The following is a 23,682-nucleotide window of genomic DNA, read 5'->3' on the forward strand; positions in this document are numbered from 1 at the left end:
TGCCTTTGGTGTTTTTGCCTTTGGTACTTTGGGCTTAATCATCTCTGGTGTGGCATAAAAACATAGCTTGCAAAGATAAATGTCTTCCCAGTGGCAAGTCCTTGATCAATGCTATTAATTTTTGAAAACATAATAACCATTTTTTTTTCAAATCGATGTCTGAAAGTGTTTAATTGTATTTATAACAGAAACAAAGCTATACAGATACTGTATGTTCATATTTTGTTAATATGTTAAGTTTTGGGAAAAAAAGTTACAGTCCTAGGCTACTTCATAAAACCCACGTCTCTGTTTTTTTAAGAAGAATTAAGTCTATTTGATAAGGTGTAATGGTGTCTTTATTACAGCTAAATGGTCACATTCCCACACACAACATTGAAGAGCTTTGATTTTGTTTAAAAACAGGAAAACATAAAAGTTCATTTTTTGGGGCTATTAACTTTAATTTCTCCTTTTAGTAGCTGAAAATGCCAAACAGCACACAACTTGGAAGTTTATCTTGGAAGTACATAGAACCAGGTGCATCAGTTTAGTTTGGATCTTGATCCTAATTCAATTTAGGCTGAGTCAGCCTTGGGTACAGCTAAAAATGAACGCACTAGTGCTGTTTGCCTGCCAGCTATGATTGCGTGCTAATCACTCCTAAGATTAACAACCAGTGGAGACCAGATGTTGTAGCCCTGGGAAGCTGTCAGTAGGAGATTTCTCTGCTGGTTTATACATCAGTGGAAACTTTCAAAACTTTTTGTGCAGTTTTACTGGAAGGTACAGGGAAATGTGAACCGATAGCACAAAACAAATAAAATCTAACTTTCTACAGTTCACTGTGTGAGAAGGGATACTTTGAAAGAGTATGCCATAACAAACTATTGAGTATTCTGTAGATAATAAGTAGCTTACAGTAATCCTATACATTACTCCAAGTGATGTAAACATGCTGTATTAACTTTAGATTACATTGGGAATATTTTATCAATCTGATACATAAAATTGTTATTTGTTCATATTTATTTTATTTATTTATAAATATAATTTCCATGTTATGTGGTACAAATTCAAATACAGAAGAGCATTACTGTACAGGTACTGTATTACCTGATTATTTTTGTTCACAGTAGATGAGAAATTGAATAACGTGGGGACAGAACTTAAATTTATTCACCATTTGTATCCGTGTTCTTGGCTCATAGAGACAAGGAAACGCATCTTTACACAAACAGATGATTTACGGTCAAACTCTAGGTACCTTCAAGAAATATCTGAAATATCTGAACAAAATCTATGATTCATTTAGTTGAATGAAACAGCAACAAAACAGAAAGAAGGACAAAAAGGCTTTCTCTTCTTCTTGGGCTTAATTATGATATTATTATTTTTTTCTTTTAAGCACATATTTCTATTAATAAGAATGCATTATTTCTCTCGACCCAAATCACTCCAGCCCCCAACATCAGTGGTGTCTCCCTCTGACTTTGTACCAAAGTATCCCTAAAGTCAAACGGCTATACCTTTAAAAGGAATAAATATTCAATACAAATTCATTTTGTCATCAGCAGCATTCCAAGCCTCTTCTGTCTGCCACCGGCCCCATGGATCCATAGTAGTAAAACATAAATAATATCAAGACAAGATTCAGTAATGCCTGGGAAGGGAATATGAAGTCTCACAGGGTAGCATCAATAACTTTTTTGTTGCATTGAGACCTGCCAGGATTCTCTTTCTGCGGCTGTGAGATGCCAAGAATTAAGTTATCATTTAGCAAGAGTACAAGGAAAGAGCAAGGATCACCCTTATCTAGAATGGTGACAAAAATGAAAAAACTTTACCATGTCTGGGTACTCCACAAATGTGCCCAAGGTCCCCCAGAGAGTGTACATAATAGGCTAGGACAGGTTTCATATGATGTTGTCTATCAGGGGCTGCTATGTTAAGGACACAGCTCAATGAGAAAGAATTTTCAGAAGCCTAATGTATATATATATAGTGCCAGGAATTTTTCTTCATCTTTAACACTTACTGTAAATCCTTATTTCAAATTGTAACAGGTTTTGTCCCTGAGATCCAAAACAGTATGCATGCATCCCCCCAGGGATCGCCATATAATATAGACACAAGTAAAAACAAGAAAGAAGAACCAGGAAACTCATATTGAGATTGCAAGTCTTTGGAATGAGCAAATCATCATTATACTGTAAATCGCTGCTAGAATGTGAATGTCCTAATTTTTCAAAAGTGGAAAAGAAAAAGAAGAGATACTCTTTACAGGTAAATGATTATCGAAAATAGGAAAGTGAGAATATCATGTCTTTTGGGATTTTGTGGATTTTTCCACTAAATGCCAGTGTGTAATTAAGTGTGTAATTATGGTGCCAAAACACAATTTAAAATGCATAAGGGGAATACAAGTATGAATTAAATGTTGAAGTCTGTATTGAGAGACCAGACTTTCTTCAAGTGAGTGCCAAGATACAGGCGCGTCAGGATTAAAACAGGCAGACAGTGATTGCAAAACAAACTAGTAGAAATAAAAAAAATACAGTCTGACACAGCTAGGATCCCCTCAGACCTTTCACTCTTCAGAATGTGTGAATGCTGCAGAGTATTTAATAAGCAGCTGCTTCCCTTTTCATATGTATTTAGATTCTAAAATGCAATCAAACTCAATACCCTAAAGAGGAAAAGAAAGGAAGCATACCGCTAAAAAAGCAAGAGACCACATTCATTTCTATTACAGAGACATGTCAGAAAATGAGTCCATCTGTTCGAGTCAGCTTGATTTGAAAATAATATGTTTGCTGGGATGGCATGTAATGAAAAGTAAATCTCAATAACAAGGTATCTGAAGTATTCAACCATTGGCACCCTTAGAAGAAGACGTTTTTTCTCCACTGCAAAATTTAATGGCAGTAATGCAGAACTGGAACACTATTGTACCCAAATAAAGCACTGAAATCTTCAAAAATAGCCAGGCAGTACTTGAAAAACATTTTTGCATGGTACAATATATCATCAGCATGGAGCAATACAAAAAGTTTAGTATTGTGACCAGAAATATGGGTTCAAACAGCAGTACATTTCCAAAAACAATACAATTGACATTTTGATGACATTGTTAGCTGGTGTAAAGTTTTTTTTTTTCAAAAAACCACCTCAGCATATTTACACTTGAAAATTTAGACCAGAATCCTGTTTCTTGTTTGACAATAGTTTTTGAAACACTGCGTTACTGATGCTGAAATGCGATTGCCAATTTGAATTGACTAGTAAAGTTCCATTACGTTGCGTAGAAGAAAAGGTTTGGGTGAAAAGAGGACTTAAAAATCAGCCCTTGTAGCATAATTATTGGTGCAAGCCTGTTATATTGTTTTTGTTTATACTCAGATCAGTCTTAGGCAAATGTTTCACAGAAGCAAGATGCCTTGATAATGAACCTTACATTCAGCAGTGCACTAGCGACACTGAACAATACTGTTGAGTGACAGCCTGATCAATAAACATGGCACCACAGATGAAAGAACTCAGCTTCATTATAAATATTTGAAAGATTCTACAGAAGCACCTGGCTTATCAATAATCTGTCAAGCTGAACAGGTCTGTGAAAGCAAACTTAAGTCGGAGTTGTTGTATTTGATATGCAGTGCCACTCGCGAGTTAAACTCTGTTGGTGGCATTTAGAAATCAATAGGACTTTCAAAGATAAGACATCAAGGAAGGGTTGGGAACCGTTGGAACCACCGATCAACAGAATCCCTGATGCTCCCAGCCTGCTTAGTCATTTATAAATGATGCCTTTTCCTTTTATTCAGTTATTCGAACTCTGCAGTTCTAACATTTCTCTCATGTTTATACTGAAGAGAATTTTACTTATTATAAGGCACACAGAGTACAACTCTAATATGCAGAATTAATGTACCTTATTATTGGGTTACATTGATGACAAAATAAGAAAATTCTGTATTCAAAATACACTCCTTTATAAACCATTTTCTTGCCTTCTTTGTTTAGACGTTTTATTTGTTCTGTGAGTTTAACCTAAACAAAAGACATCACTTGAACAAGATGTATTAATAATTATCATAATCATTAATTAATTTGTTTTTAGTCTTACCTTTTGATTTCTCAGATGCAGGCTCTGAAGAAAAATACATGTTTTATTGATAATACTGTAACTCCTCAATCATGGTTTTATGATGATCAAATCCTTGGCTCATCCTTGTGTTTTCTGATTATAGAGCATAGTAGCCATTGTTGAGTTAATCTACAGAGTCCAGATTCCTGAGTGCATTTATTATACAGTATACCCAAATTGTTAGTCCTTGCTGACCTCTAGTATTCATTATAAAGAGCAGCTCTGTGAAAAGGGGTCCTAAAGTATAGCCTGTTAGCTATGTAATATCAACTAGCATTTTGTATTTTAGAATTACGATGTCTGTATACAGCCAAAAAAAATTACAACAGTATCTTAGATGGGCAATTACTGGGTAATTATAAGTTAGTAAGTTAAATGTTCTCTGCATGGACTTCTTTTTCAACGATAGCTGTTTTGTTGTTCAAAGTTGTATGTTTGCTTTAGTTAATTGTGGTACAGGTATGTTGTATTCATAGCAAACTAAGAAGTTCTACATAGAAAATAAAAGGACTGCAGACTGTCTGAATATATATTAATGTAATATAAATATAAATTAATATATAATATTAATATAATATAATATAAATACAAACACCTGAAGAAGGCTCCACGGCCGAAACGTTGTGTTCTCTTTCTTCTCTTATCAGCATGGAATAAACCTATTACTTGTTCCTTTGCAGGCTACGCATGCTGACACAGCTACCCACCTGAATTAATATAAATATATACTGTATAATATACTCTGTACATATATGTTTTTTCTTCCAGAAAACAAAACTGTAATAAGTAAATTCCAAATTATTTTGCAACTGATATCACCTGACAAAGCTTGCACAAGTAATTGGCTTGTATAGATGGCTACAGTACAGAAGTGATTTGTAAAATGATTACAATAGTGATATTTAATATATATATGAGTGCATGTATGTGTGTTTCAAAGGCTATAAATATGCTCAGTTTATGAGAACGGGTATGAAATGCCATTCGGTCCATCATGTTCATTTGGTTATTAGTAGCTTAATGATCCAATAATTTCATTATCCTGTTTCTTAATGGTTTCACGCCTCTTGCTTTCTGTCTTGGATGGTCCTCAACTTAATTTACACTTATGTCCCCAAGTCCTTGTATTGTTGACTTTAAAATGTCACCTGGATTGACTTCTTTGATAGCTTTAAGGATTTTGAATATTTGTCTCTGGTTCACATCCCCATATAATCTTTACCAAAAAAGATTATCTTCCCTTTACCTAACTGAGTATGACTTTCCTTTAAAAGAAGGTCTCAGTCTGTTTACTTACCTTTCTGTTTACTACTTCTGGAACAGCAAAAAAATTTTTGTAGCCTAGTGACTCAATTATTCCTGCAGAGCTTAATATTCCAAACAATATTATTTATATGTTTTAGATATATTTTTATTAATTGAAAATTACATTTTTTATATGCATCCATGCATTCTTTTAGCTATTTTTATCCCCCACTGTCTAGATTACTGTCTCCCATCCTGAAAATGTCTTACAGGTCACCCCATATCACCTGTATTGGTGTTATTTAAAGATTATGAAAACATGTTAAAGTAATTGATTAATTAAACAAGTAATTTTTCAGTGAAGGGAACAGTGGTCTTTAAAGGCTGAGGCATATTCTGAGTTCTGTTCCAAATTCTATCTAATTTATTTAGATATCTAAACAACTTACTGTAATTAAACACTCCACCTGCTTCATTGACCATAGTTACATTGTTCAAAACCTTTAGAATTGATGATTTAAAGTCTATATACATATGAAACCTGATATACTGTGGTTCTCTAGTACCAAGGCTAGAAACCTCTTGCCTAGACGATGCAAAAGATGAGTATACAGACTCCAACATCTTATGTATTGCTTGAGAAATCAGTGCCATTTGTTTGTTATTTAAGATGCACATATGCTAGCATTCAGCACACAATTGAACTTACAAGTACTGTAATAAAAATACAGCTTTATTAATGATGAAGCAAAGCAAAAGGTATATAAAGTCTCCCCCTACAGAAGGGCAACTCCACTCTTTGCGAGATATAAGGACATTTCTCATTCTACCTCTGATCTTGAACAAATGATTTAAATATGAATTATTAATCATAGAATTGGAAAACTACTTGTAAAAGCTTCAGGAATGTAGCCATCGAGGAATAAAGTTGTCTCTTTCTGCCTCTACATCTTTGAATACCAGGAAATTACTCAATGCTAACATTTCTTTGAAATGATTAAGGTATAATAGTTTAATATCTTACATATAATACATATAAAACTATGTCAGATATTAATCACCTGAACAAACGTAATATTTTTGCATATGTTAGAAAATAATACATCATATGTGTATTATATTTTATATGTTTATAGGTTTCTTTATAAGCACTTAAAACGTCAAATTTCTGTCTTCAGATTCAGATTTCTGTTTAGAAATACCAGAAAGAGGTATCAGACATGTCTCCGATCCTCAGTTGTGCCCAGCCAAACAAAATACAACCCCCCCACATCAAAAGATATGGTGGGCACTTGAGTATAATGGAGTGAAGTGTATTTTCTAGGTGTCATGTATGTACAGTAGGTGTATGGTAACATGCATCACGTTATGACGGTTCTCCTCAGCAAAGACAAAGAAATGGAAGGTGCAAAGTATAAGTGAATCCTAAAGGAAAACCTTCTTGAGTCAACCAAGAATCTAAAACTAGATCAAAAAAAATTATAATTTAACAGGACAATGACCCAAAAGGCCCAAAGGCATACTGAAGTAGTTTGAAAAGTACAGAATGAATGTTCTTCAGTCCTGATATAATCCAATAGAAAGATTACAGTGATACTTGAAGACTGCAATCCATCAACAATTCCTAAAGAACTTGTGAATTCGTTATGTTAGGTGGAATGGGCAGCAATTGCTGCTAAAGGTACTGTAGTTTCAACCAATACTAATGAAATGGATTGAATAGCTCTCGTGTATTTTTGCAGTTCTTGCTGATGTTTATGTTATATTTAACACATACTGTATAACAGTATTGAGTTTGTTCATTGTAGTTTGTATTAAAAAGGGTATTTTGATAAAGGTATTTATAATTAATCAAAAATTGACATTGGTAGATGTGAATACATTTACAAGACATTGTATATTAAAAATAAATGCATGCTTAATCTATTCCAATGATCCATAAAAACAGAAACATCAAGATCTGTCGGTTTAAATGTGATGCAATGTTTTTGTTAGTCTAATAATAAATATGTTATATAAATATAATGTTCTGCTTCTAAAGTTAAAAAAAACATCATACTAACCTCCAACTTGTATGCAAGTGTGTTTTATCATGCTAGATGAGAGAACATTACTACTACTACAGCAAAGGATGGCAATAGATAAGAGAGCCTTTATTTGTAAAACCTGCTAATGTATAAAATGCAGTCATACAGTAAAAGGAAAACAACTTCCTTGTGCACCAGAGATAACCAGTCTTGATGTGCACCATTACCTCTTCTGAATACATCATTTATAATGTCTGGGTGTAAATACAAAACAGCTGAGTATTAGATGTGTGTGCATTTATTATATGCTCCAACACAGTGTTGATAAACATTTTCATCTACAGTACAAAAGAAAAAAAAACATACCCATTCATTTCAATTTCTATCCCTAAAGTAGAATCTTCAGTCATTAGATCAGTGCAAGTTCAACATCGCTCACCAACACACCAAAAAAACAAAAAAAATGATTTGGAATATACTTAGTTGTTTTTTTTTTTTGCAACAAAGGATGAATGACTGCATGAATAGCTAAGAATGTACAAAATAGCTTTAGGAAATACATTTTAACATTATTGAAGAATTGAAGTGTATTTTTGCTTTTATTGCCCTGAAATCATACAGTACATAGGTTTTCAGTGAAACCTTATGGGTTTATTTACTGTATCAGTTACTAAGTTCAGGGATTTTGATCTGTTAATGAAACAGGATAAAAAGTACCTACACAATCAAAAAGAAAACTAAATGAAAAACAACGATACATTTTACATGTCTAACTAGATTACCTTGCTTGCAGGATTATTTGCTCACATTGTTATACTAGTACTTTACTATTTGTACTATTTTTCTTCCATTAGATAGTGTTTTCATTTGTTCATCTTACTGATCCTGGTACTGCCAGTTCTGTTCTGTCTTTATATTTGACCACAGAAGGTGCTGTATAAATCTGACTTCTATTTTATACATACGTGTTTGCATTATAAAGCAAATTTGCTTTCTATTTTCAGACAGACTCTCAGTTGGAATAGTGGTTTTAAATCCAGCTGGGTTCATTACTGATCACAAGTTCTGTAAGGCTTTGAGAAGAAATCAAGGCACACTGGAGAAAAAAGATTACACAGCAGGGGACAGTGGTACATGAAAAATTTAAAGTTTCTCTTGAGTTCCCTTGTTCTTCCTGCAAGTGAGCAACCGAGGTCACTAAAGTCTTATGCCTTTCCTTCTGGTGCAATAATGGATCCTCAGTAGCATAGTCTTCTTTTCAATAGCTGAAATGATAAATGTATATGAATACTGTGGTGTACAAGATTAACTCCAGCTCAGAGTGAAATCAAAGAAAACTTTAGGTTTATCTTCAACCACTTTGTCCTCCTCCTTTTCTAATTTCTCCACATTTCTCTGTCCCTATTTCCCTCTTCCTGACACCCGACACCTCCTTTTTTCTCCATCCCTCCCTATATTCTTCCTCCTAAAAGTCCCTTGTATCCCCTTCCCAACTCAAATATCAGATGAAACCAGAGCAAAAAAAATCTTAAATACTGATAAAAATACAAGGAAGATGTACACATACAGTACAGTAATTCAGTAAGAAGGCTAACTGAAATATAACAGTTAAATCATAATGATAATATTTCAATAATAATGCCATATTATTGTCAAGAGGCTAATTGTATGTCATTATTAGAACAGTGAAGAAGGGACTATAGTTCCTTCAATATATGAACAGTTCCACCAAGAGTAAACCTGAGTTTTGAGGACTTGAGGACATTATATCTCTGACCCATTGAGCATGGGAGAGCAGAGCAGTCAAATTCTGGTTTAATATAAGTTTCAGGCCAGCAATGAAGCACAAGCCAGGATTGTAGCTTTTTTGGAATTTGGAAATTGGCAGGAGGAGTTCCAAAATTGCAGTCATTGCTGTGACATGATGTTCTAGATTGGAATTAGAACCCAGACAGCAGAGACAGAATCAGAACATACATTACATGTATAAAACAATGAGTTGGTGCCTGAGTACACCTGTCACATTTAATGCTAATCCTTCATATTCAAAGTACATGTTGCTTTTAGTAGTCTTAAAACAAACTAAATAACTGTAATCCCAAATATTTTAAGATAAAAATTGTAATCACAAATATTTACTGATTAATTATGTTATTATATTTATTGTTCATTTTCCCAGCAACAAATGCTATTATTGAGTACATCAGTGGTGCTGTATGATCCTTAAATATATTAAGAGACTCTTGACACGTGTAACAGTAGAGAAACTATAGATGTTATAGTGTACATAATTTTACATGTGTACATGTACAGCATGTATGTATACAAGTTCAGGTATGTACACTATAACATCTATAGTTTCTCTACTGTTTATATAAAAAGAGAAACCTAAGAATTATTACATTCATACATGTTACAATTTATGTGGAAATGTATCTGTAAACCTATAACATAATAAGTAAATGTACTTATTCACCAGCCTATTGGTCACTTTAGAAATAATACCAGTTTTATACCTTTACCAGTGAATCAATCAATGAGTAAAATAACTAAATTTATAACATTACCAGCATGTTGGTAAATTTTTAAAAAGATTGATTGTTTTTGTAAATTTACCAGAGCATCTAGACCCAAAGACTCAAAGAAAATGCACCAAGATACCCAAAGACCCAGGAGCTGTGAAGCAGCAATTTGCACTACTCTCACCCAATAACATTTCTTGAAATATACCTGTAATAAAAAAAATGAAATGTGTGAGTAGTATTTGGAAACTTGCAAGAGATTCTGCAGTATTAAAAATACACTTCACTATTTTCTTATTCTTGCTCTTATTTTTTTAGCAAGCTTTAATCTTTTTTATATCTAGTGTTGTACAGTGCTGAATGTGATATTAGAGTACTGCATAGCCCTTATATTCTGTCTCCTGTAATAAAGAGTACAGTAAGCCAGACTCATTCCAAACAAATCCCTGTCTTTAGAACTTTGATATCACCTCTATAGATTATTCTTATGAAGATTTATTAAAGATTGCTGTACATTATACAACACTGATAATTTGATAAGTCTTCCCAAACTCCCAAACATTAAAAGTTCAGTGGTAGAATGAACTATTAAAGACACCCAATGTTTTAATTCCACTGTTTTTGCTTTGAGAGTTAAACTTAGACTTCAGTTAAATCCCTAAAGATGTGTAGGATCTTTATGTTAAATACAAAGTACGGAAAACAAAAATAAAATACTTAGTTTTTGCATCCATAATCTAGCATAGACATTTTCAACCCTCATCCCAGAGAACCCCAATGCACAGTATTATTTTTAGCAGGTAACCATTAACCATTAAATTATCAATGTCTAAAGACTTGGAACAATTTGATTATGACCAATTGCAGGTGATTTGTCAAACTGAGCAATTTAGAAATCATTGTGTACATAAATTGTCAGTCATCAATAACCAGAGTCCCCTTGATTAAGCGCATTACTTGCTTAATTGAGCATTAACTTACAAATGTTCACAATCTTTCGAAACAGGTGAAATAGGGTAATGTATAATTTGCTAGATTGGGATTCTCCAGGACCAAGGTTGGTTCTACTATGTTGGTCAAAGGCACCCAATAAATAAGGAAGTTAGCAAACATATAAATAATGAAGTAAGCCCTTTAATTATATTATTAGTAGTAGTAATAGTGGAAGTGGAAAGTAGTAAGATGGAGTACGATACTTACTCCATATCTTAAACTGTGTCTAAAAATAATCTATCATGTCTATAATTCAGTTTAGCACTGTAAAGTAAATCTTTAATCTGTTTTTTGAGAATCCTGGGCTAAGGTAAAAGGACTATTTATGTGATCTAAAAGAAATAGCAGTGTGGGGCCAAGGCAGTGTGTATCTTGCAGGTTAATTGGCTTTCTGTATGGACAAAGGAGAGCACATCTGTGAATGAATGAGTTTTTGCCATGTGTTCCAGAAGTTCCGTGCCATGGCATTTGCTCCATTGTGCTTTAGAATTGTCTTTAGAAGATAAGATGAAAGAGTTTTGGTACAAAGACCACAATAATCCTTCACTAAATTGGAGAAAGAAAACACAGATACTCCAAATAACATCCATGTCCCTGAAGCATGACCACCTCCAGAAGTTCACATGACTTCATGGATGATGGAACTGTTGAGGACTGTAGCTCAATGTATTCTGAGGTTTTCAGAAACATTTTGTCTAATTACGTAGAAGAAACTGCTTTCATACATAATACAGGTATTTAATTCTTCACCATGTACAGTAGCATAGCCTGCATTAAAAAGAGAAAAGTAATTTATGTACTGTATGGTTGCCACGTTGTAGTATACTTTCTAAAGGTCTGGAAATCTTTGCTGTAGTATAGATATAAGATGTATGAGTTTCAGATGACAATGTCAAGACTTGCAGTGATGTACAGTATGGTAAGATGGAAAGCCAAGCAAACATGGAGGGTATTGTTTTCAGAAGACAGAAATACTGATCTCTGGTGATTCTTTATTTTAATTATCCAACATAATTATCACAATATAATGTGATATTAACTACAATTTGAGTTGTAACAAAATCAGCCTCTGAAAAACTTTTGATAAGGGCTTCACAGAGAGACATAATTTGATATAGACTAACTATCAAAAATATTCACCCACTTTTCACATTTTATATTGTTACAATATAGAATCAGTAGGCCTTTTCTTCAGGCTTGTTGTGAGTCTTGTAGTGAGTCTTCTTATGTGTCTTGTCTTTAGTTTTGTCTTACACCGTATATCAAATCTTGTTATGAGTCTTGTCTTGAGTCCTGTCTTGACTCTTTTATGAGTGCTGTTTTTTTAGTCCTGTTATGACTCTTGAGACTTGAGGTTAAGGTTAGGGCTAGGGTTAGATATTAGGATTAGTGTTGGTGTTGGGTTAGGGTTAAGGTTAGGACTGGGTTGTAAGGGAAAGAAAGCTCTTTCTCCTAAAGTTTCCTCAAATGTTACCTTTTGGGACAGGTTCGTCCTCTCCATCAATGATTGTGGCCCTCATTGTTTATTTTCATTTCTTCAGACCCTCTGGAAAGGCAGTGTTAAGTCTTTTAATCCACTCCCATTCCTTTTTCTATCTACCTCTGTCCAGTTGGGGTTTCTCTCTAGTCCTGTAGACTCCAGTGTTTCCAGCCCATGGTGTAGGAAGTGTGCCACTAGGTGTGAGTTCCCTACAGTATGTTTTATTTGTGTTGTTTCAGTTCAGTCCCTCTGTAACTCCATATCAATGTTTTTTCAGAGGCTGATTTTGTTACAACTCATATCGTAGATGATGCCACGGCATGTTATGTTGGACAAATTATAATAAAAAGTCACCACAGATCTTGTAAACTGGTCCTGCATATCTAGGTTATGCTATGGCCTCTTCACCTCCAAACCATATTTTTAAAGGGATTAATTGTTTTTTTAGACTAAGCCCTGTCCAAAAAGCCCTGTCATGCCCCTAACACTGTTAACTGGACTATAGATGCAAAATCAATGAAGGGTGGGGGGTTCTTACTTTCTACAGAAGGCAGGAATACCCCCAAATACTCCTGTCAAGCTCTCAGAAGTAATCTTGCAATTTAAGGCAGCAGGCAGGCTGAGCAGCTAGCACCAGCATTCAAGTGGCTATTAAAACAGGTGCTCGTTGGCATTCGGGGGGGGGTGGGGGCCCACCTCCCTCCATTCCTGCTGTCCCAAGGGACAAAAAGAGTGCACAGCATGCAGCATATTAAACCAAAACCCTAGATAATTTATTTATCTAATTACCTCTGCAGTTCTGTTGCATGCCCTTTTTGATTAATGCATGTGCTTTTTTTCCAGGTGTACCAGCACAGAAAGAAGCCTGCTGTCAACAGAATCTGTGTGGGTGTCCCTGCTGCTGAGGTGAGCGAAGTGGGGGTCAGCTTACAGCTCTCAACCCTAGCTGCAACTGCCAAGCTTTCATTACTTCCCAACAACAAAGGGAAGACCCAGGAGAGTGTGACCCCCCACAAATTAGCATACGCACATTATATTAGAGAAGAAAAAGATAATTTAGCTGAAATGAGTGCAGTATTAAAGCCACATATGCATTAGGATAAAAATACTGAACAGAATGTTGTTGTTTTCAACAAGTAGGTCTGATTTATGCATCTCTGTAGAAGACATCAATATTGGGAATGCATTTATTCTTTTTTTTTTACACTGGCTTTAATATTGGTGTCAGATGAATAATGCGATTCATAACAGTGATTCCTTTCTGTTTAATAAATTATGTATTCACTGCCTTATCACAAATATTTAAATTTTAATTGTTATTCCAAATATTTGAAGTTGCCACTTGCTGAAAGGAGGCCACTGTAAAAGAACAAATTAATGAAAACAAATGAAGAATCACCTGCCTTGTATAGCATTGTTTGCTTTTTATATAAAGATGGGATGGAAGTTGTAGATGTTGTAGATTTTTACATCCATCCATTTTAAATAACCACTGAGTTGGAAATGGGCACCAGGCAAGATACACCTTGGGCGGAAAGCCAGCCCATTACAGGGCACACATGGCACGATGCAGAGCTAACAATTAACCTAGGAAACATGTCTTTGGACTGTGGGAGGAAACTGCAGCACCTAGGTCCAGTCAGCAATAGACCGTTACTGAACTCCGTACTGCCCAAAATGGCAATAAGAGCATTAAATAATAATGTCTGAGAGCTTATTCTCGTTAGTACAGCCATCATATTTCTTTTGTGTAGTAATAAAATTGTAATAGGAGCTGTAGGAGTATATCTATTTTCATAATTTAAACTGGATACATGTACTGTTTTTTAAAGAAAAATTTCCAGAAGAAAGGAAGATATTTATGCATCTTAATAAGTGGACTTTTGCCCACTCCTATGCTGTAGCACCAAACATCACTCTGCATGTTGGTTTAATTTGTGCTGTATTTCTACTAAGAAGTGTATTAAGAAGGAAACTAACAAAATTAGTCCTGAAATGCAGGCCCAGCGGTAAACTGCACACTTTGAATAACTACGTTAGTTCAGTAAATAAAACACTTTCAAGAGTGGGTGAAATCTCTACTGTAAACTAGACATAGACACGGCCCCTTTTCTCTCCTGGAGTTTGTTTTTTAATTAATACACACTCCTCTGCAATCCCACTTATTTCACAGGTAATATCCCTCAGGGACACGGCAAGCTACACCTCCAGAATTAAAGTCAATGCTATAGGGGCTTTGGATTCATGTCTCTTCATCCAGCCAGCACAGTATATGTAACAGAAGCACTGCCTCTTGAAATACGCTCACGGGTTTCATTAAAAGGTGGTCCAAATGTAATTTCATTACAACATCAAAGTCTCAGCATGGGCCCTCCATCATACTGTCTGTGTAATACAAGCTGGTTAAAAAACTGCGAGAACTGAAATAACTGTCTGTTTGTTTTTTATCTGGGAAGCTAGCAGAATACCAGCATACCTAGTTAATAACAAACAATTGGTAGCTAAATGATACTTTAGCTAGAAAACCCTCAAGTAGCACAAATTCTGCACGCACTCGACTCTGCCCATCGCTTGTCCATGGAGTTCTCTGGAATAGCTGATATGCAGGCAAATCTTTGCATACTGTATTTATTATAGTGGATATTGACTCAAATTCTTGCCTCCTGGATTTGAAATTGTAAATTCATGAACATCTGCCAACACATGGAAAAAAAAGGTTGGATCAGAAGGGTGTCCATGTTGTCAAGCAGTCAGTGCTGTTCTTTAATTAGTGAACTTCTGTTTTTGAACAGCACATTGAATTGTCAACATGCATTTTTTAGCTCCCACTATTATCAGGAGAATTCACTTTCTAGTCGTAGTCACTTCCTATATATTATCTGCTAGTTTAATTGGCATCACTACCATGTGGAACAACCTTGTTTTTACAACTCATTGATTCTTTCGAACATATATTATGTCACCTTGGATAAAGACGTTAAAATAACAATCTAGTTTTCATGGGAACATTTTGAGTTCTTGTTTTCTTCACTCAGTTACAGGAAGAATGAAAATGAATTAAATATGAAAATACTGAGGAATCTGTACATCTTTATATACCTCATTCACAAAATGTTCTTAAAGCATGAGATGCAGCTTATGCATAGGCTTACTGTATATTTGCATAGTGTGCACTTAATTGCATAAAGCTTTTATGATTGAAGCCCATAAAAACAAACCTAAGCCTAAGAGTGTTATTATAATTTAATTCATATTATAATTTGAAAATGCTATGACTCAGTAGAATCAATAATATGAAGTAAACTTGACTTATTATTCTGCCATAGTTGTGATTCTAATTAAAATAACCTTACAGTAAATCTGATAAGATTGCAAAGGTTTAGGTACCAGAATTCTTGGTGCAATTTTCATAGAACAAAAGGATTTTGACATTGCAATCTCTTTCATTTTTTAATTGGAGATACATAGCTTTTTTATACAGTATTTGTATTCTGTCCAGTATTTCTGAATTTCGGATTTTTGAAACTAATTGTCATGAAGTGTTGGTTGGATTTGAATGACCTGGGCAACTCACCTTTCTGTCTAAAATCTCTAGACCATCTATTTTGATGTTTTTAAATTAATCATTAATTTGAGAATGTCATTTAATGGCAATAAATGTTACTTGCTACTGTACCTCAAATTACTGTACATACTGAGCTTCAAAAGAACCTTGTCACAAACAACTTACAAAGTTGTTATTATGAAAATGTATTTTTTGGAGAAAGTGCAGTGAAATGTTATTGTTCTGACGCGATATAGGTAAATTCTTTAGGGGTCTATGAAAGTCACGATGTAGTATTGTGAATGACCACTAATACAAAACAATACAAACTATATTTTCAATGCATGCTTTGCACCAGTTTGCAGATTCTATCATGTGTGACTCTGTCCCATTCCTCTGAAAAAGCATTTCTCACTGGTCTCTGAGCCCTAGATGCTACAAATCATCCCATCTCATCCCACACATGTTCAGTGGAGCTCAAGTACAATGAGTAAGGCATCAATAGTGTGACTTTCACATTCTCATCTCACAAGGAAGACTCGATGAATGTAGCGCCATATAGTCGTCAATCACTAGGTGATTGATTGTGCCATCAACAGCTACAAGTACAGATCTGTAGTGATTAGACACTACTGTCCAGATCACCATATTTGGACCTTCGTATTAATCCAGTTAAGATGCCGTGACAATCTTCCAAATTGCAGTTTAGCATTCACATACCATTAATGTTTTACCAGGTTAGAAATTATTGGCTGTGAATACCTCAATACCTTTGATAAGCTGTGGTCTTTGGTTACTGTCTGTGTTCTTCTTTCTTGGTTTTCACCAAGGTTAATCACCGCTTCATCTGTGCCCAATCAACTTTCTTCTTAAAAAATGATTTAGTGGTTATGCCACAGTTAAAGTCAAGCAAGTGTATCACATTCATACTGTAAATGTTTAATTAATATAATTGACACCAAACACATATAATCGATATCCTTATATCCACACACATCTACTTGATGATTCTTCTGATGCTCTGTATAAATAAAGGTAGTACTAATAGATTTCAGAAAGATGTGTAAGCAAGATTGTTATGACTAAGAGTTAAGTTTGCTGGGAGGCATCAACGTTTTGACTGTTATTTTCAACAGTGTTTTGGCCTACTGGGAGTAAACGGAGCAGGAAAAACAACAACCTTCAAGATGTTGACAGGGGACATTTCAGTCTCCAGTGGGGAGGCGTTTCTAAATGGATACAGGTGAAGAACACCGGCTGTCTCTACACAAGCCCACTCATCATAATTAACAGCCTGAGATTTATCTTCATCATTGAGAGTGATCTGCACAAACACATAGGCTCCCACACTAACATTTCACTTACTGTATATGAAAGTCTGTGCAAGTGTCTTTCTTCTGTTGTTTTTGTTGCTCCTTTGGGTTGAGACATTAGTAACTCACATTGTGAATGTTATTTTTACCAGATGTAAGTTATTTATAACATCATGAAAATGTCATTCCATTTAGTTATATTGCCAAGAATTGAACTGTATAATTGACTACATAAAAAGAAAAATTTTCAATTATTAGCTTATTGGTTGTCCTTCATAAGCCTCTTCATTGTGATTCAGGTTTACAATTTGGTTTTATAACCAAATCCCCCCAAAAAAGGTTTTGCATTATTTATTTTTGCTGTCATTCTTTTAAGAGTGCATAAATTACCTTTCTGTTAAGTTTAAACAAAATATGCATTGCATGAAAGCTATACATTTTAAGCAATTTAATTTTTAAAGTGTTTAAAATTCACAACAATTGTTTCTAACTCTAAAGGGAGGATTGCCAGCAATTAAAAAAAACACCTTTAGCTCATCATTCATATTGTCTGCACGTTCAAATAGGACTAGTGGATGAAAACGAACAATGAATAGCAAAGGTATTTTTTCTTTCAAGCTGAGATTGTCTTTTCATGTGTTTGCTTAGTGGGAGGCACTGCAGAGGTTATGATTAATTGCTGTGCTTGAAGTTCTTTGCGATGGATCAGCATTTGAAGGTTTTTGTTTAGTGGCTAGTTACAACAGAGTTTTATAATGTGAGGTTTTGTAATTTTCTAAGGCTTCTAGGCAATACTCATAGTTTATCAAAGAATTTTCTAGATTTTTAACTTTCAAAAAAGACTTTAGCTTATGTTTATTGCAAAAGAAACAGCCTTGAGAGAACATTAAATTAGACCTTTTGAACCATAGTATGGTCTGACTTGCTGTATTGTCTCAAAGAGAGTTACTTTCCATTACTATTCTTATGAGCAAGGTAAAACACAGATGGAAGCTCTCTCTTTGACTACCTGGTAATCCCTGTATATATAATAGCAACAAGTAGAGGTTAATAGCTTGCTTTAAAGTTAAAATAGAATATTTCAATGCTTTTTCCACAGCTGAAAGTTTTGTGTTTTTACTTCTTTCTTTGTGTTTTTCAGCGTGGAATTAACCTCTGCTTGATCCTTTATAGCTCATACGCTGAGCTCTCTGCTCTAACCTCTTTATACTGTATATAAAATGAAGGATGTTATACAGTATATGAACCTCCCCACTCTCACCTCTTTATATACTGTACAGTACATACAGTGCCTTGCAAAAGTATTCCCAGCCTAGCTTAAAAGCCATGACACTTCAAAGTAGCAATTAATATTTGTTATATACAGTACAGTACACAGCCTACAGTACTCCACAATGTCAAATAATTAATATGAAAGATGATTACATAAGTATTCATATCCTTTTCAGTTGCAAACCTAAATTAATTCAGGCACAAGCAATTACCTTAATAAGCCACACTATTAGATGTGTAGTTTCTGTCTGTGTGCAGTAATAGGAGTTTACATGTTTTCAGAATAAATACACCTATCTCTTTAAGATCAGGTAGTGAATTTTAAGCAAAGATACAACCATGAAGACCGAGGAGCCTCCAAAACAACACAGGGATATAAAAGCATTTCAAAGATCCTTAATATTTCTTGGAGCATAGTGAAATTGATCATGAAGAAATGGAGGCTGTCCCTCCAAGCTGAGCTGCAGGATAAGGAGGAAATTGGTTAGGGATACCATTGTGAGGCAGTGGTGACTTCAATGGCTGAAAAGGGAGAAAATGCCCAATGAAGTCAATTAGGTCACTGATAACCTGTTTACTCCAAAAAAGGGTTTGTTTGGATACAAAACAACATCTCAAATCCGCAAAGCACTTACAGTAAGTGATACTGCAAACATCTGGCAAAACATTTTGCAGTCAAGTCATTATTTGGACCTTTTTGGTCTAAATATTAAGCTACCTGTATACATCAGTCACAAAACAAAGTGCATCAGTTAGTCAACACCATCCCTACCACCATCTACTGTGAAGCATTATGTTATTCTGCTTCTCATCATCAGCTACTTGGAAGTTCTTCAAGACTGATATAAACATAAATGGAACAGAGTACTGAAAAATCTTGCAGGAAAATCGACTTCAGACCTAAAACTGGGATAACAATTCACCTTTCAATAAAACAATTATGTAAACCACAAGGCGAAAGCTAAACTGCAGTGGCTTAAGAATAAGAAGGGGTATCCTATTGAGAATCCATGAAAAAAAATATGCTGTCCATAAGAAATTGTCCCTAAGCAATTTGAAAGAGAGTGGGTAGAGACGTACCCAAAAAGACGAGGTCTAAATACTTAGCCATCAACATATTTTATTTTTTCTGTTTTACTTGTGTTGAAATTTTCTGTAACATATCCTTTGAAGTCTTCAGTTCAAGAATAATATTCAGGTTTTGAATAAAATAGTAAGTTTATAAAATGTAAGAGCAATCTCACAAAAATTGACACTGTAGGAATAATGCTTGTACAAGGCACTGTACTGTATATTACAGGTCTTGAATGAATTATTTTTGAAGTGTCATTGATAGAGTAGTATTAATTAGTAGTGAATAATACATTTATCAAATTTAGTCCATTATGTGATGAATACTGTAAAATAAGCTAATAATGGATTTGCAGGTACATACTGTACTTAAAATCTAAAGCTGAGGTTTTGCAGATTGCTACACTATGGATGATGGCACAGATGTAGAATTATAGAGATTTGTACCTGCTGTACTTACTGTACTTCCAAGGACATCACAAAATAAACACATGTGCATATGAAGTACAAATTAAGTTTACATAGCATTTTGTGGCAACCTCTGCCTGACACAAACCTGATTCTCAAAAGGCTCCTCCCCCGTCCCAAAACTCCCATGTTCATAGTCATGAGACAACAATCACTTGTAAAAACTGTATTATTGTCTTGTACGGAACACAACATGCAGTACAGTAATTACACACATCCCTTAAAGTCTCCCTAGAATGTAACATGTGTTTGTCTTCTCAAAGCATATTAAAACAGATGAGAGAAGTTCATCAGAATATGGGATACTGTCCCCAGTTTGACGCTATAGATGATCTTCTGAGTGGACGTGAGCACTTGGAATTTTATGCACGCCTCCGTGGTGTTCCAGAGAAGGAAGTCAAGATGGTAAGATGAGTTTTCATACTATTGGGAAGAGATGCTGAACCTTCTCTCCCTTTATTACTAAAGTTCAGATTCCTACCTTTAAGTGATCATTGCTCAATTATTAATGAATGGTTAAGAAGCCACATTGAGCAGCTGCTTATGTATCTGTACAAAAATGCGGAGATGTTTAATGATGTAAGAATGATCTGGGGATAAAATTTACAGTATATTGGTTATTTCTTTTCATTCCAACTTTAATAAAAATATACAGTATGTTTTAAGTCTATACATATTTCTTTAGTTTACCTAGTTTCCAGTTTAGCTAGAAATGGTTAGTTGCAAGCAATTATAGTTGCATGGTGCCAATTCCAGCATTCCAGGGTAATTGTAAGTGATGAACAAACAGGATATTTTCATTTTGTAAGTGCTTCTGCTTCTGATACTGTAGATCTTTTGAGTATTTGTCTGGTCCCTGTACCTACCATACTAGAGCAGCAGGTATTCATTTTGAACTATAATGTGTCAGACCCAAAAGAGATGGGTTTAACATTATGCTTTTCTACGTTTTAATGCTAAGGGGATCACCTTCATTTTTTTGACATCAAGAAGAATGAGTGAGAACACTGCATACACTAGTGATGGGTTTTGGGATTTGTAATCACTGACTGTTCGGTGAAGGAATGCATTCCCTCCACATCATAATGTTTTACTAATTCATTGCAGGTGTCAAATGTGCCACATTTGCGTTGATTGATTAGCACATGTGGGATCCAACAAGCACACATTTTCTTGTTTTGTAGCTGTTCATTGATGATCTTCTCAATAGAGTGCGTTCTGAGCCTGTCAACTTCCTTGATAGTTACATTTTCACAGCTGCACAGACATTTGAAGCACTGTCAGGGCTGTCTTGTCCCTCTTTACACCTGTTCCCTGACTTATGCACTTGACAGAACCATCCATTCCAAAGTTATTTTTTTACATCCTTCTCATCCTCTTTGAGGAATTCAGTTCTGCTCTCCTCTGAAGCACACCTTTCATGATAAATGTCATTTTGACAGTGAAACCAGTGTCCTCCAAATGAACAAGATGGCAATTACTTACTGCATTTCTCATCATCTGGTAATAGCCAGGCTGCCAGACAGTATTTGACATGAACTGTCTGGATATTTTCTTTTCATATTATAAACATGCATATAGTTTACAGATGTCCCTTATAAATGACAAAGTAATTTGTAACTTACACTTCCAATGCAACAGCTATCCTCATTCACCCTTCTGGAAAGGTAATAATAACAATGGTGTATAATTACCATATAAGCAAAACCCAAAAAGTATACACAGCTCATACTGTAAAATACTGTATATCAATGATGGAATTACTGTAAGACATTAGGAAAACTTTGTTTTCTCTCTGTTTCTTAACTTGGCTCTGTATACAAGCATGAAAAGCAAAATCTGAACAAGCAGAAATGTTCTGTAATGGAAAAATTGTAAAGATGACCAAAAATACATAAAGTGTGCTACAGGTTTTAAATTTAATTAAACCTCATAATAATAAGGCATTACTGTGATCATTGGGCATTTAATAAGCCTGTTTATATTCCCTACAGCACCCTGCAGCCCTATGCCCTCTTATTTTATCTCCTTTTGGGAAGACTATGATCAAGAGCAAAGGCTTCCTTGTCTCTTTTGCACAAATCCTGTGACTTAACAGCAGCTATTTCATCTCTCTCAGTTTTAAAAAGAAGACCTTTTTAATCCATGGTTTGTAGTCAGATGTCACAGTCCTGTAAAACATATGAAGTTTGGAAATAGACATTTCACACAAGATCTTTCATAATAAATACTGAAAGTGCATCACAATTAAAATCTGTCATTCCATAATCAGAAAACACGTACAGTTTGTGGTGATGTTACAGAATAACAAAGTGAACTAAATCAGGGAGCTATGCGTCAATATAAGCTGTGGCTTTACCTCTGCAGGTGGCTGAGTGGGGAATCAAGAAGCTGGGGCTCGTCAAATACTCAAACAAGTCAGCAGGTACCTACAGTGGAGGCAACAAGCGCAAGCTCTCCACTGCCATGGCCCTAATTGGGTGCCCTCCAGTAATCTTTTTGGTAAGACTGGATCCAGTTACTTAAAAGCAAACTGATTTATGGTACATTTCAACATATCTGGCTATTATTCATTTTCGAAGAGCATAAAAACGTTTGCAAATGGGATGAGGCCATTCTGCCCATCCATCTCATTTGGTTGCCCATACCTAGTAGCTACGTGATCCAAGGACCTTGACCAGACTCCTCAATAGCTTCTACCCACAAGCGGTGCGGTTGGCAAACACACTTGGCCATGCACCTCGGACCACACCTACACCATCTACCTCACTGTAATTTAATTTATTTATTGCATGTCTTTAGTCATGGTTTACGTGTCTGCATTGCTTACATTTGAAATGCTTACTTGTTTACTTGTATATTGCCTACTGTTTGTTTGTATATTGTCTTAATGCACTGTCTGCACTTTGTGTTTTTACACACACTCTTTTTTTTCTTTTATTTTTAGTGGTGTGAATTATATTGTTATTATCCATGTCTTACTTTCTGAGGTTAATGTGGGAATGAATAGAGCTGAAATAATGTTAAAATTAAATTTATACTCAGAATTTATACTTACTGTACTGTATATGCTACATACTGTACTAACAGTACTTGTGCCAGAACATCATTTGCAAGTCAGAAGCTATACAAGAATATAAAAAAAAATTGACAATATTGAAGCAGAGGCCTTGTTTTTGGAGCTGAGGGCTTGTTTTCTCAAACATAAAGTAGGGTTATTTTGAAGTTTTCACTTAGATGTACGAACACTACTTGAACACTGCTATTGTGCTCTGCAAGGATTTAAATGCAATGTGTGTTTCAGGATGAACCAACAACTGGAATGGACCCCAAAGCTCGTCGCTTCCTGTGGGATTGTATTCTGAGTGTGATCAAAGAGGGACGATCTGTCATCTTGACTTCACATAGGTCAGTCTTCACTTACTGTATATAGCAAACCAACAATACATGAAAAAAGGGAAAAAACATTTAATATTTCATTATTCTTTAGAAAACAATGAGGAGTTCAACGAGGAAAGGCTCAGTGATGTACAGCAACAGCAGTATATTTTAGAAATGATTAATGATTTAATGATTTGAAAAGAGGTAACAAAGTTACCAAAGTTTAGGTAACAAAGG

The 23,682-nt window shown here is 34.9% G+C and overlaps 1 protein-coding gene across 1 annotated transcript in view; it reads left to right on the forward strand.

The window, feature by feature from the left end:
- Positions 1-23,682, forward strand: part of LOC148840567 (phospholipid-transporting ATPase ABCA1) — a 300,212-nt gene that overhangs the window by 261,868 nt on the left and 14,662 nt on the right. Inside the window, exons 42-46 of the mRNA XM_088932095.1 lie at positions 13,240-13,302; positions 17,077-17,183; positions 20,328-20,469; positions 22,432-22,566; positions 23,369-23,472. Coding sequence (XP_088788221.1) covers positions 13,240-13,302; positions 17,077-17,183; positions 20,328-20,469; positions 22,432-22,566; positions 23,369-23,472 — 551 coding nt within the window. The remainder of the gene's footprint in view (positions 1-13,239; positions 13,303-17,076; positions 17,184-20,327; positions 20,470-22,431; positions 22,567-23,368; positions 23,473-23,682) is intronic.

Source organism: Atractosteus spatula, chromosome 1, assembly GCF_055471065.1.
Source record: "Atractosteus spatula isolate fAtrSpa1 chromosome 1, fAtrSpa1.hap1, whole genome shotgun sequence".
Classification (NCBI taxonomy): Eukaryota; Metazoa; Chordata; class Actinopteri; order Semionotiformes; family Lepisosteidae; genus Atractosteus; species Atractosteus spatula.